Source organism: Rhinolophus sinicus, linkage group LG07 (genome assembly GCF_036562045.2).
Source record: "Rhinolophus sinicus isolate RSC01 linkage group LG07, ASM3656204v1, whole genome shotgun sequence".
NCBI classification, from domain to species: Eukaryota; Metazoa; Chordata; class Mammalia; order Chiroptera; family Rhinolophidae; genus Rhinolophus; species Rhinolophus sinicus.
In genome coordinates, this window is record NC_133757.1 from 31,240,095 (window position 1) to 31,253,283 (window position 13,189).

At 38.7% G+C, this 13,189-nt stretch overlaps 1 protein-coding gene across 5 annotated transcripts in view; it reads right to left on the bottom strand.

Moving 5' to 3' along the window:
- Nucleotides 1-7,882, bottom strand: part of KIF20B (kinesin family member 20B) — a 63,233-nt gene extending 55,351 nt beyond the window's left edge. For all 5 annotated transcript variants that reach the window (XM_074339403.1, XM_074339401.1, XM_074339402.1 and 2 more), the window contains exons 1-4: nt 7,751-7,882; nt 4,331-4,478; nt 331-417; nt 108-224 (exon numbers count right to left, since the gene is read on the bottom strand). In XM_074339403.1, coding sequence (XP_074195504.1) covers nt 108-224; nt 331-417; nt 4,331-4,477 — 351 coding nt within the window. In that variant the 5' untranslated portion in view covers nt 4,478; nt 7,751-7,882. The remainder of the gene's footprint in view (nt 1-107; nt 225-330; nt 418-4,330; nt 4,479-7,750) is intronic.
- Nucleotides 7,883-13,189: the final 5,307 nt, after the last annotated feature.

Here is a 13,189-nt window from a genome sequence, read left to right on the forward strand (position 1 = left end):
AAGTACAAGATGCATATATTTAATTATACACAATTACATAGCAACTTAGCCTAAGCCACGTCTCCTTTCCCTAAAAGAAAAATCTTTAGTTTGACATGGGTACTCACCTTGGAATAACTGAATTTCTGTGCCATCTGTCCAGAGCTTTTCTCACTTAACCGAGTGAGGGTACTCTGAGGATCTTTCAGCAGAACAGTCTGTGAGTCCAGCATATGCACACAGCCCTAGAATAAACAAACAAAAATTTCTCTAATAAATAAATAAAAACTATGGTATTTTGTCCATTTAATGAAAGTAAAATGGTAAAACCCAATTAAATTCAACACAAACCTCAGACTCATGTTCTTTTTCGGACTGTGTGAATGGTCGTATTCGAAGATAAACCTGGAGATAGTCTTTGGATTCCAAACTGCTTGCCTAAAAAATGAAGAACAAAAAAAAAAACTGTATTTTAAAAATACAAAACACGGCTTTTCAGAGATTATCTTTCTTCAAAGTGGCTTATTGTTAGATAACAATCTGAGATTATACAGAAACTTTAAGCAGTGATTCTCCTGTTTTTAACAATTTTGTTTAAAGAAAAACAAATGTTTTTTTTAAAAATATAAGATTCAATTTCCTCAACCTTCTTGATGTTTAGAGTAAGCCTTTTTTTCCCTATAAAATCCTAACCTTTATAATTAAATACAAACAGGGCTCAAAGTCACTAAAACATAGAGCTCTAGAATAAATCACAAGTAACCAGAATAGTCTATTAACACAAATGCTCAATTCCATCATGCATTGAGAAATTTTTGCTATATAGCATTGTCTTTACTGCCTCCTTTGGGGAGGAAATGAACCTCGTTCATTTTTTTAAATAATGTTAAAGAAATGTTTAAAATTATTTTTAAAAGTAAAAAGGAAACAATTATTTGAAAAACACAACTTAGCAAAAAGACACAAGAACCAGAAAATCTGAATAACCCTTTATTAAAGAAATTCAATTTACATTCAAATAAAATAATTCCACAAAAAAACTCCAAGCCCTGGAAATTCACTGTTAAATTCCCTCAAACATTTAAGGTTATAATACAAATAAATAGTAGATAATCTCTTTAAGAAAATAAAGGACACTTCTTGAACTAATTTTGAGTGTGACATACTTTGAAACCACAACCTGATAAAGATGTCATCAGATAAATTACACAATATCCCTAATTAAAATAGTACAAAAAGCCCCTATTAAAATATTTACCGATATGTAAATTAAGATAATATATCCTAACCAAATATGGTTTATTGCAGGAATGCAAAATCAATTAAGCACCTCACACTGTATATTGTAATTCAAAATGGATCATAGACCTACTAAATGTAAAACTTCTAAAAGAAAATACAGAAGAAAATCTTTGTAGTCTTGAGTTAGGCAAAGATTTCTTAGATACAACACCCAAGCACAATTCCTAATAGAACAAACTGATAAATTGGACTTCTGCAAAATTAAAAACTTCTCTTCAGAAACACAAGAGATGAAAAATGAGCCATAGACTGGGGAAAAAAATTTGCAAAGGACCTATCTGATAAACAGTTGTATCAGGAAAATATAAAGAACACTTAAAATTCAATAATAAGAAAACAGCCAACCCAATTTTTTTAAATGGGCAAAATATTTAAATTGACACTTCACCAAAGATACACAAATGGCAGATAAGCACATGAAAACATATTTAACATCATCAGTTATTAGGTAAATGCAAATACCAATTTCATACTAATACATACCTATTAGAATGGCTAAAAATAAAGACTGCCCAGAATGGCCAACATAAAATTGCAGAGAAAAACATAGTTGAAGGACTGACATTACCTGACTTCAAGGTATATTATAAAGCTACAGTACTCAAGATGGTGTGGTAACGGCAAAAGAACAGAATCAATCAATGGAACACAATGGAGAGCCCAGAAATAGGTCCCCATGCATATAGTCAACTGACCTTTGCAAAAGCAAAGGCAATACAGTGGAGCAGACAGTCTTTTCAACAAATGGTGCTGGAACAACTGGACATCCACGTGCAAGAAAATCTAGACAGACTCTTCACAAAAATTAACTCACAATGGATACAAACCTAAACGTAAAATGCAAAACTATTAAAGTCCTAGAAAACCTAAATGACCTTGGGTCTGGCAATGAGTTTTTAGATTCAAACTGAAAGGCACACAATCCATGAAATAAATAATTGATAAGCTGGGCTTCACTAAAATAAAAACTTCTGCTCTGTGAAATACACTATTAAGAGAATGAAAAAAACAAGCCTCAGACTTGGGAGAAAATATGTGCAAAAGATATATAAAATAAAGGACTGCTATCTAAAATACACGAAGAACTCTTGAAATTCAACAATAAGAACACAAACAACCCGATTTAAAAACGGGCCAAAGACTTTAACAGATACCTTACCAAATAAGATATATACAGATGGTAAATAGGCATATGAAAAGATGTTCCACAACACAGGTCATCAGAGAAATGTAAATTAAAGAGATATACTGCATGCCTACTAGAATGATCAAAATCTAGAACACTGACCCCAAACGCTGATGAGGGTGTGGAACAATAGGAACTGTCATTCATTGCTGGTGGGAATGTAAAACAGTGCAGCCACTTTGGAAGACACGTTAGCAGTTTCGTACAAAACTAAACATAATCTTGCCATATGATCCAGCAATCATGTTCCTTGGTATTTACCCTAAGGAACTGAAAACTTATGGCCACACAAAAACCTGCACTACATAAAGCATGATTCCATTATATTCCAAGAGGCATCCCTTCCTCCCTTCTTTTCTTTATTTATGATTCTTTATTTACTAAATGAGCCAAAGTTAAAGAGCCTGGCACATGATGGGTATTAAATATTACTCTTTCTTCCTATACTCCTATATTTCCTATACTCCTCTTTCCCCTCCCATCATTCTTCATAAACTGGGTTAGTCCATCTTTCTAAAGCATCAAAATTAACAATCTAAAAGGTAACAGAATAAAAATGGACTGCAAAGTAAATGTACAAGAAAAAGTCTACAAAGACACACAGCAAACATTACAGTAGTAGGAATGGTGGTGGAAGGACTTTCACTTCTTAAATACTACTGAATTATTTTAACTTATAAAAATCTGTATTATGTTTTAAACTAAGGCCTAAAATTCCTAGGGGCATAGTGGAGTGTTTTACATTTTTAAGACAATAACAATACTACCTGACATATGTTGAATACCAGGAACTACTAGCTCAAAGTAGTTCAATTTCAATATTAGATCACACTATTTTTTTTGATATCATATCTTTTTGAAGAGGATTTTTCAGTAGTTACTGTGATAAAAAGTACTCCCCCAAAATAATGCAGAAACAAGAAATAAGGCTGTCAATGTTTAATCTGATTCCAAAGCTTGAGAAATTGTGCAGTGCCCAAAAGGTACACATATCCCATTAATAAATAACTGTGATAATAGAAGAACGAAGTTAAAATTTGTTTTCTTTTTTACTTAATTTTTTTTAAATGGCTACTAGGTTAGGTCAGAGTTAGTTTTTAAGTTGTTTGGACCTATTATTTGAAAAGGAACTATGTATTTAGGGCATTATGAAAAAATTACTGAGATAAGAAGTGTGGGGGCTAAAAAGAAAATTTTCCTCCCACCTTCTAAGTTCTTCTAACTGGGCTAAAAATCAACTTAACAGAGACAAATTGACAGGAGAAAATGTCCAAAGTTTATTATATGAATGTATATTTGAAGGTCCATAAGAATATGAAAACCCTAAAGAGGCACTGGGCAGTTCAGTCATTATAGAAAAAGGAAAAGGGGACAAGTATTTCAAAGGGGAAGTAGACTGCAGCAAACAAATTCCTGCTAGACAACACAGAAGGATGGGACACAGGAGGATGTAGCTAACAGGCCCCTGCTTGGATCCTTACTATCTACCATACTTAATTCAAATTAGATTAAGGTGAAAATCCTTAAGGTGAGTATGTTAAGATTCCCTTCCTAAAGCAGGCCTCTCCATCTGAATTACCTCAGGCTTGAAAGGAAGAGGGTCAAAGGTTCTTTTGATTTTTCTTCAACCACTTAAAAATGTAAAAGCCATTCTTAGCTTTTGTTTCTTAATAACCAGCTTAAAATCAATTGCCCAAAAGGTTCATCTTGAAGTGGCAAGACTTTGGTCCCCCTCAGAGTGTTGCCTTAAGCCCACAAAATTTGGAAAGCTCTGCTCTAGTCGTACCTGCCTGCAAGTAAGTGTGTGCCACACAAATTTCCACTCAATCATGGTAATCAACATAATACTTTTCTTGTACTTACCTCCGTGCTTGAAGCAACTAAGGAAAATTCACGAGAAAGATCAAGCTTAATGCTGTCAAAATTTACTTCCAAAGGCCTTGCAACTGGGTCAGCACTAACAACATACGATGGTCTAGGCACTCCATCTTGATTTAAATTACATTCCATTCTGCAAGAATAACAGCACTTTCTTTAGACAGCCTTAATAAATCAGCATGTAAGCCACCCATACTTTAAAAAGTCTTAGTCCAACTCAGTACTTCCCCCCATATAACTAGATTTCCAGAGAAGGAAAACATTAGACTGCTTCATCTATATATAACATGGTGATCCATGGAAAAGACAAAAGATCATATTACATAGATTCTAAAACAAATACTACTGGACACAGCCTACCACTGTTCTTCAGATGATCCAACCTATGGATGGATTTATCGAGAGACTTCATGAGTAAAGGTAATCCCAAAAAGTAAGGCAATATAAAACATTTATATGTCTGCCTGAAATCCTCTCAGGAATCATACAGGAAGGGTGGAGTAAATAACCTTGTGTTACTTTAGTTATTTCGTGTCTGCTGAAAAATGTTACTTACACACTTCATAATGTTTTAGCATTTAGGAGTTAAATTTAGTTACCTAGACACTTTCAACTGAATTCTTCTAAATAATGCAAGTTCAAAAGGAAATTTAATGTATGTGAACATATTCAAAACAGTACCTGACACATCATAGGTCTTAAAAATTAAAGGTGAATATGGAATAATGCATCATCAGTAAACTACTAGAACTAAATGAAACATCAAGTTACCAAACTTAAAGTTAAACTTAGGGGTAATCTTAACAGAAAAAATATTAACTATTCAAATATTCACTGAGACGCTACTAGATGCCATAAAACCAGGGAGAAAGAGTGCTCCCTGCCCTGCCGTTCTTTGACAGTATTATGAAATATCCAGAACAGTGACTCCCAAACTTGGCTTCCTGGGTCAGGAAAGTAGTAACAGGCATCCACAGGTGTTCTATAAATGAGCCAAACATGGCACCTGTATATTGGTACTACGTTGTTTACTTCTTCACAGCAGGTCAGGGTATTAGTTCAATACCCCACTAAGGTGCTAACTCCCATTTTACACATCGATTGCTTTTAATATAGCTCAAATAAGCTGATTTTTAGCCATTTAAAGCTTAACTCCTTTGCACACCCCATGAAACTGCATCCTGCTAGCCACAGGTAAAACCCAGGACTATAAAGACCCCAAGCCACTCTGCCCTTTGGAGTTCTAACCCAGGGACTCCATGCTGTGCTGCTGACAACATCACTTAGACACAGTAAGTCCCCTTTCTGATTCTTCTCTCCCTGCCCCTAATTCCAGTGCCCTTACCCTTCTAACTCTAGTCTCTGGAAGGTTTCATGCTGTGGGACTTTTGCATGCAACCCTGTCAAAATGCTACCCCAGTAAAGCTCCTTGTGTGCTCCTGCCACTTTGTGGTCATATCTTTTTCCTTGATAAGCCTTGAAATCCCCAAATGCAATTCAACAGGTTGTTTTTGTTTTTCCTAAATTGAAAAAGGACTAAGGAAATTATACATTTACCTTGAACAAGGCCCAATAAAGTACATGATCAACCAACCATACAATTAAACAAGTTTAATATCTTTACTGCTTTTGTTTTTATTGTATAATCAGTGATTTAATGAAAATGGGGAAGTTACTTAAATGCAGTTTGATGAAATATTTCAAACATGTAATTTATGGGTGAAAATTAAGAAAAAGGGTATCTGATAGAGTAAAAAATAACCACTGATCTAGAACATAGGGGAAACACGTGCAAAAACATGAAAGTACTGGCTTGACATTTCATGACTCAGATTTCATGGAAATGCCGAGGAAACTGGAAGGCAAGCTTCATTCTTTGCCCTCAGTTAATTTTTGTTTCACCTCCCCTCAAAAGTGTTGATAAATCTTTTATAAAATTAGTGAATTATAATAGAAACATCTGTACCTCTTTTTTAAAAGATTATAGATTCTACTTGTTCATATGCTCTGTTTTCAATGAATAAATTGTCTCTTCACAATTATAAAATTGTTGAGGTGTACTGTCACCCTGTACTTTTAGTTAAACACTACTTATGTGTGGCCTCCCTAACTAGACCAGAAATTTCTTGAGGACGAGGACTGTTTTATACTACTTTGTATCCCCTACTACAAATTCAAAGATGTATGAGTGATAAAAATTCCATCTAGTGACTTCAATAATAAAATCCTCATTCAAAAAAAAAAAAAGTTCCTACTTTGTTTGGTGATATTACCTTTAGCAACAGCAGGGTTCAAGACCTCATTTCTCATTTCAGAAGGCTGTTGCCATGACTGAGAAACTTAATCTTTACCTTCTCTCCAGTGAGATTCCATGGTTGAAGACCAATGAAAAAACAAAAAAATCTGCTACTGAATGAGGTTTATGAATCTCATCAACAAACCATAGCCTCAAAAAAAAGTCTCCATAACTAATTGATGAGTCCTTGATATTATTTTGCAACTTGAAATGTTGGGTCTTCGATAGCTAATAAAATATATACACCGCTATGCGGCTTCTGGGTAAACATGCTACTTTGTTTTAAAGCACATAAATCTGAATTTGATCATCTTCAGCAAGGATTGCGGAAGGCATGAACATGTGTCAATTAGTTCTTCAACAAAGAATATAAGAGTTGTGCCAGCAGGAATCACCGAAGCAGGAGGTGAAATGAGTTGAGGGAACTCTAAACTGCGGGATGACAGCGGTCATTGCACTCGCCACACACACCCACTTACGCTGGGCAACAGCAAAGCCCAAGAAGGACATGCCCCAGGATTGTCAGCAGCCTGGTAATGAATGCACAGACGGCCATAACAGGGCTCCCCTCGGCCCCCCCAAAAAGAGGCCATGTACCTGACAAGCAAAGTACTCACCTCGGGGATTTCGCAAAATAGGCGTGGCAATAGAGGCCTACGCCTCAACAATAACAGCAGCAACAATAATAAAAATATTGACTGCCAACACTTAGTACCTACTACATATCAGCATGTTTCTAACAACTTTACACATTTTATCTTCACAAAACTGGAAAAGGGAGGTACTATTATCATCACCCCTTTTTAACAAATAAGAAAACTGAGCCCCACAAAGATTAAATACGTTGTCTTGCGTCACTCAGCTAACAGGGGGTGGGGATGAAATTTAAACCCTAATCCAAGAAATGAGGCTCAACCCTCCGACGCGCACCAGGTGCGGTAAGCGCACCCCCATCTTCCCACAGCCCATTTCCTGGGAGTAACCTCAGGGTCGTCAAGAGCCCCGTGGGAAGACGATCTCACGGCCAGAGCCGTTTCCCCGCCTCTGGCCTGATAAGTGCGCAGTCACCCACCTCCTTCGTCTCACCATCACCCGGGCCACCTCCTCACCTGCCAACGTTGCCGGCCTGCCCAACCTGCGAGCAGCACCGCGAAGTTTTGGTTTTCAAATTCAAACAATGGCGGCCAGGGCACCGCACTGAACGCTGGGAGTGGGCGGAGCTTCCAGAACGACGCCAAGGAGCGCCGCAGGCTCGCGCTGCAGGTTTCCCACCGGCTCCCCGCCGAAGCTTTCAAATCTGGGGGCGGATCTCGGAACGTCAGGCTACGAATGGGCGGAGGCTGGTGGGCGTCCCGCGCGGAGAGTCGGAACTTCCCGCGGAGCTGGGCGCAAAGTGATGGGAACGGCGTTGCCTCGTGGCTGTGGCGTGTGCCGCCCTCCTGTTGGCGGGGACGTAGGTGGATCTTGGATACCATCCTGGAGACAATAAAGACGTGGCGAAGGCCCGGATGTGAGGCCGCTGCCGCCACACTTCGCCCCGCGACTCTCTTAGGAACGGGCCGAGGAATGGCGGGCTAGTAACTTCCCGGCCCTGTCCCAGAACGGGCTCCGCATCCGGAAAGTCACTTACAGTGAGCGCCGCCACCACCCCGGGGGTCACTTGCCGCGCTGCATGACCCTCCCTGTCGTCCGCTGCGGCCGTAATGGACGAAATAAGTTTTTCCCAGAATAAATTCTTACAAGCATTATCTTTCTCCCTTTTTTTTTTTCCTTTCTGAAAATAGAAAGCAGCTACCACTGCGAGGCGCTGTACTGTGACAATCTAAAGTCCATGCATAGGCAAGGTCTTTGCAGTGCGAGCAACGTCCTTTCCAGCTGTTAAAGCGATCGTCTTCTCTTGAATGCTGCTATGACATTCATATGACAAGCATTTACTACTTAGGCCATCTGTGGGGACAGTCCCAGAGAGCAATTTCCAGGCTCTCTGCCTCACCTGGAAAGGTGCTAGCTCGGTTATTAGATGGCCATCAGCTATAATCAGATGGTCATCCGCTGTGGCTGGGTGGCCATCAGCTGTTACCTGTTAGCCATTAGCCACTAATATAACTGCTGTGGCTGTGCTTGGGGGTTGTTGATTGGCAGAGAAGCGGTGGGTGGATTGCCCATGGTGTGGATCCTGCTTCCTGTGTCTCCAACCCAGCCACCAGCAAGAATATAGTGGTATGACTCCCCTATCTATGGCTCCATTGGTGTTCCTTTTGGGCCTCACCATATCCTGCATTCTTGTGTGGGGAGCAGGAGCTGAGACCCTACATTACACCATCTCTCCCCTGCTGTACTTCATTTTAAAGAAAACCGCTGACGTTAATTGAGCGTTTAGCTTGTGCCAGTCATGGTGCTACGCATGTAAAATGGATTGTCTTACTGATCCTGACAGCAGCCCTTTGAGGTAGGTACTGTTAAACCCATTTTACAGATTTGGAGGAAACTGAGTTCATATGGTTAAGTAATTTGCTCAAAGGCATATAGGTATTAATGGTGGAGCTGGGCTTTAAACTCAGCTGATTGACTTTAAGACCCACCCTCTTTCATGTGGTCTTATTTTCAATTACTTTACTTGTTAGTAGCATTATTAGCATACCTAGTTTGATGAGCTTACTGTCTTCCTTTCCTTATTGTTCTATTATTTATTTCTCCCATAACTTACCCCTTCCCTCACTAACTTCCCATTGTCTCTTCATTTGGTGTGCCTTCTTTCTCCACAAAATAATCATATCTGAGGTGAGCCAGTTTGGAGTACAGAAGAGAATCCAAGGCCAGGAGTAAAAATGAAAAAAAGTATATGTGAAAATGAAGAAAGGAGGAAAGATGAAAGAAAAACTTCCTGGTCAGGCTGGAACTCAAGTATTTACTAGTAGGCTCTGTATCAAAGTATCCATTGTTCCTTCAGGCAAGTCTACCCCTAAAGCATTTACTACTTAGGCCGTCTGTGGGGACAGGGTCCCAGAGAGCAATTTCCAGGCTCTCTGCCTCACCTGGAAAGGTGCTAGCTCGGTTATTAGGTGGCCATCAGCTATAATCAGATGGCCTTCCTGGCATACCTTATAATGCCTTCAGTGCTTTCACTAGCTGTTAACTGATTCCCAGCTCTTGAACCCTCCAGGAATTACATTTATTTATAGTTTGACAAATACTTACTGAAAACCTGCTATGTGCCAAACACTAGGTTAGGAGTTAGGGAAACTGGAGGAGAGTGAGCAAAACAGACATTAACACTCCAGAAGCTTACAGTCTAGTGGGAGAGGCAACTAGTTAAAAAATACAAATAATTGAGAAATTACAACTGTAGGGAGCAGTTTGAAATGTGCTTAGAGCTATAAGACTATGTGACAGAGAACCTGGGCAAATTATGTTTGGTCTAGATTTCCAAGGGTCATTAGGATTTAACTAGGTTTGTGTTTTTTCAAAAAAAAAAAAAGGGGGGGGCGGGGAGAACGAGAGAGAGAGAAAAAGAGAGAGAGAACCATTCCAGGCAAAGGGAACAGGGAATGTAACACCAGGCCTGGGGGAAAGATAAATACAAAATCCAATGGATTCCCTGTCATTTCATTCTAGCTCATGGAAGCATTCCACACAGTTGAATGTTTTATCCACAGTTAAATGTTTCAGCCTCGAAACACTCTTCATTTGGCTTCTGGGTCAGCAAAAGTTCACCCTCTCCTTGTTTATTCCTAACATCATTGGCCACCCATCTTAGTCTCCTTTTCTATCTCTTCTGTCTAAACTCTACATTGTGGGAGTCCTCAGAGCTTGGTTCTGAGTTCCCATTTTTTCTCTCCTGTACAGTCTTCCTCTTGTCAACCTCATCAACTCCCATGGATTTCAATATCTTTATATAGGTGAAGCCTAAATTCCTCATCCTCTCCAGACCCGTCCTCTGAGCTCCAACCAGATGCAGATATCTAAGTACCCAGTTAACATCTCCACTTGGATGTACAACGTGCATCTCTAACTTAACATGTTCCATGTGGGACCTGATTTTTCACTCGAAAACCCAAATCCTCTCCTCCCTAATCTCCATCTCAGGAAATGACACCACCAGGTATCTACCCAGTTACACGAGACAAATAAAAGAATCATCTCTGAGTCCTCCTTTTCCCTCCCCACTCTCATCCAGTTCATAAACAAATATATGTTGTACTTTGGTGTTATAAGTGAAATAAATACTCCTTAACTTTTTCATTGCCCAGACCACCACAACCACCCGACATATCTTCCTGCTTCAGGTCCTGCTCTCCTCCACACCATTTTTTATAGAGTCACCAAACTAATCTTCTGAAAACGAAAATGATTATGTCACTCGCTGGCCTAAAGTCCTTTCATGACTTTTTAGAATAAAATTGTATTTATATTGTTAAGTGAAGAAAAAAGGTGCAAAAGAATACACAAAGTACACTAACTTCTGTAAGAAATGAGAATATAATATATCACATTTTACCATATTTTTGAAACGATAAATACAAAAATTATAAATCAGAAAATTAGTTGAAAATGGTTACCTATAGGGGACGGGGTGGGGGTGAGAATGTTTTGCAAGGATTAGTAATGGGAGTGTGGTTTCTCTGAGTAACTTATTTTTTAAATATAGTTTCACTTTTTCAAAAAATTTAAAGTAATGGAAATAAAAGCAAGCTTTAAATTTTAATACAAAGAAAGAAAACCTACCTGTATATCAAATTGCGAGCGAAACTATACAGAGAAAAATTTTGTTCAATTAACTTGAGCACAGTACTCTTATGTACGGCAGTTAGGAGTTGTAAGAGTGTAAGAGCAAAAACGAGTGCCAAGAAATCAATGATTTTGCTTAACAGGTTTGATTTTGAAAGGGGTATTGGGGTAGTAATTTTGAAACCATTATTCACGTGTCAGAGGAAAAAGTAAATGAATAAATATATTCATGTTGTTTAGAACCAGGGTTCTCACTATGGGAAAGGGAGATAACAAACATGGAGTGATAGAAGGTAAGGAAGAACCCCATAGTGTTGGATTTGAATTGGAGGCAGTAGAATGAGGTCATGATTTTTTTTGTTTGTTTTTTAATCTTAATTGGATCCTTTGAGAGGGCCTAGAGGCATTGAGCCCTGACACCCCAGTAACAACGAGCTTACCTAGCACCAAACTACCCAAATGATTTCTAAGTCACTAAAAGGAACCAGTTCTCCTTGAAGAGAAGGCTGATTTTAGGTCGGGGGCAGGAAAATTACAAAGTGAGCCTGGAGCGTTATTGTCAAAAAACAAAGAAGTCCTTAAAGATTAATGGGATCGTTTCAAAAAGACATTGGACCTGGCTTAAAAGGACTTCCACTGACCATGTTCTGAACAATTTGAGCATCAGCAAGAATAATGATAATAATAGATTAAGACTGATTTAAATCTTTTTAAGTCCTCTCCCTGAGAGAGAGGGGGAAAGGGAATAAAAATGCAAAGCTCTTCATTACACAAAAATATCAGCTAATGAGCACAAAAGGAATAATAAATAGAAAATCTCCATTTTGCAATTCCCAGGAGTTATATATACTCAGTGTTCTTTTAATGGAATTCCAGGGGTGTTGGGTCCACACTTTGAGAGGCAGCAGAACTGCACAGACTCTGGAGCCAGACTACACAGATTCCAATTCCAATTCTACTGTTTATTTATTATACAAATTTAAGAAGTTATTTAACACATGCCAGGTATTTTTATAAATATTTTACAAATATTACCTGATTCAGACTTTTTAACACCTTTATGCAGTAGATACCTTTACCATTCCTGAATAGCTCCATGCCTCAGTTTCCTCCTCTGTTAAATGGGGACAATAACAAAATATCTCATAGGATTACTGTTAGGATTAAATGAGTATAAAGTGCTTAGAATAGTACCTGCCACATCAAAATTTAGCCATTACTACCAGTAAAGGTGTGACCAGAGCAGAAAACCTGCTTGATGTAACTTAATATTTTCATCTTATGCTCATTTCAAGAGCATAGATGGAATTATTTCAAAGGGGGGCTGAATCTTAAGCATCTCCCAATCAAGTTGGCTCTGTTTTCCTAAGGGGACACTTAGTGACTGGTCCCGAAATGAAAATGTAGGAAAAAATACCTCCAAAATCCATCCAGTTTTCTGCATCTGCTCTGCCATCTCCCAAGTCCAAATTATCATCACGTCTTGCTGGGATGGCTGCAGCAGCCTCATAACTGGCTTAACGGCATCTTCCTCAGCTGCCTCCATTCTTTGCTCCAGGAGATGAACGTTTTTAAAACAGAGGCAAACTGGATTGTACTATGTTTAGGCTTAGTCCAGTGGTTTCTCCTTGTTCCTAGAATAAGGACCCAAGTCAGTCACTTAGCTAAATCGTGTATAGAATCTGGCCTTCGCCCATCCCTCCAAACTCACTCCCTGCCATCCCTCCCCATGGTCCCACAGAGTTCTTAGACTCATAGAATTTTACATTTTAGGAGGTGAGGGAACAACAAAGACAGCACCAGACAAATATAAATTGCTA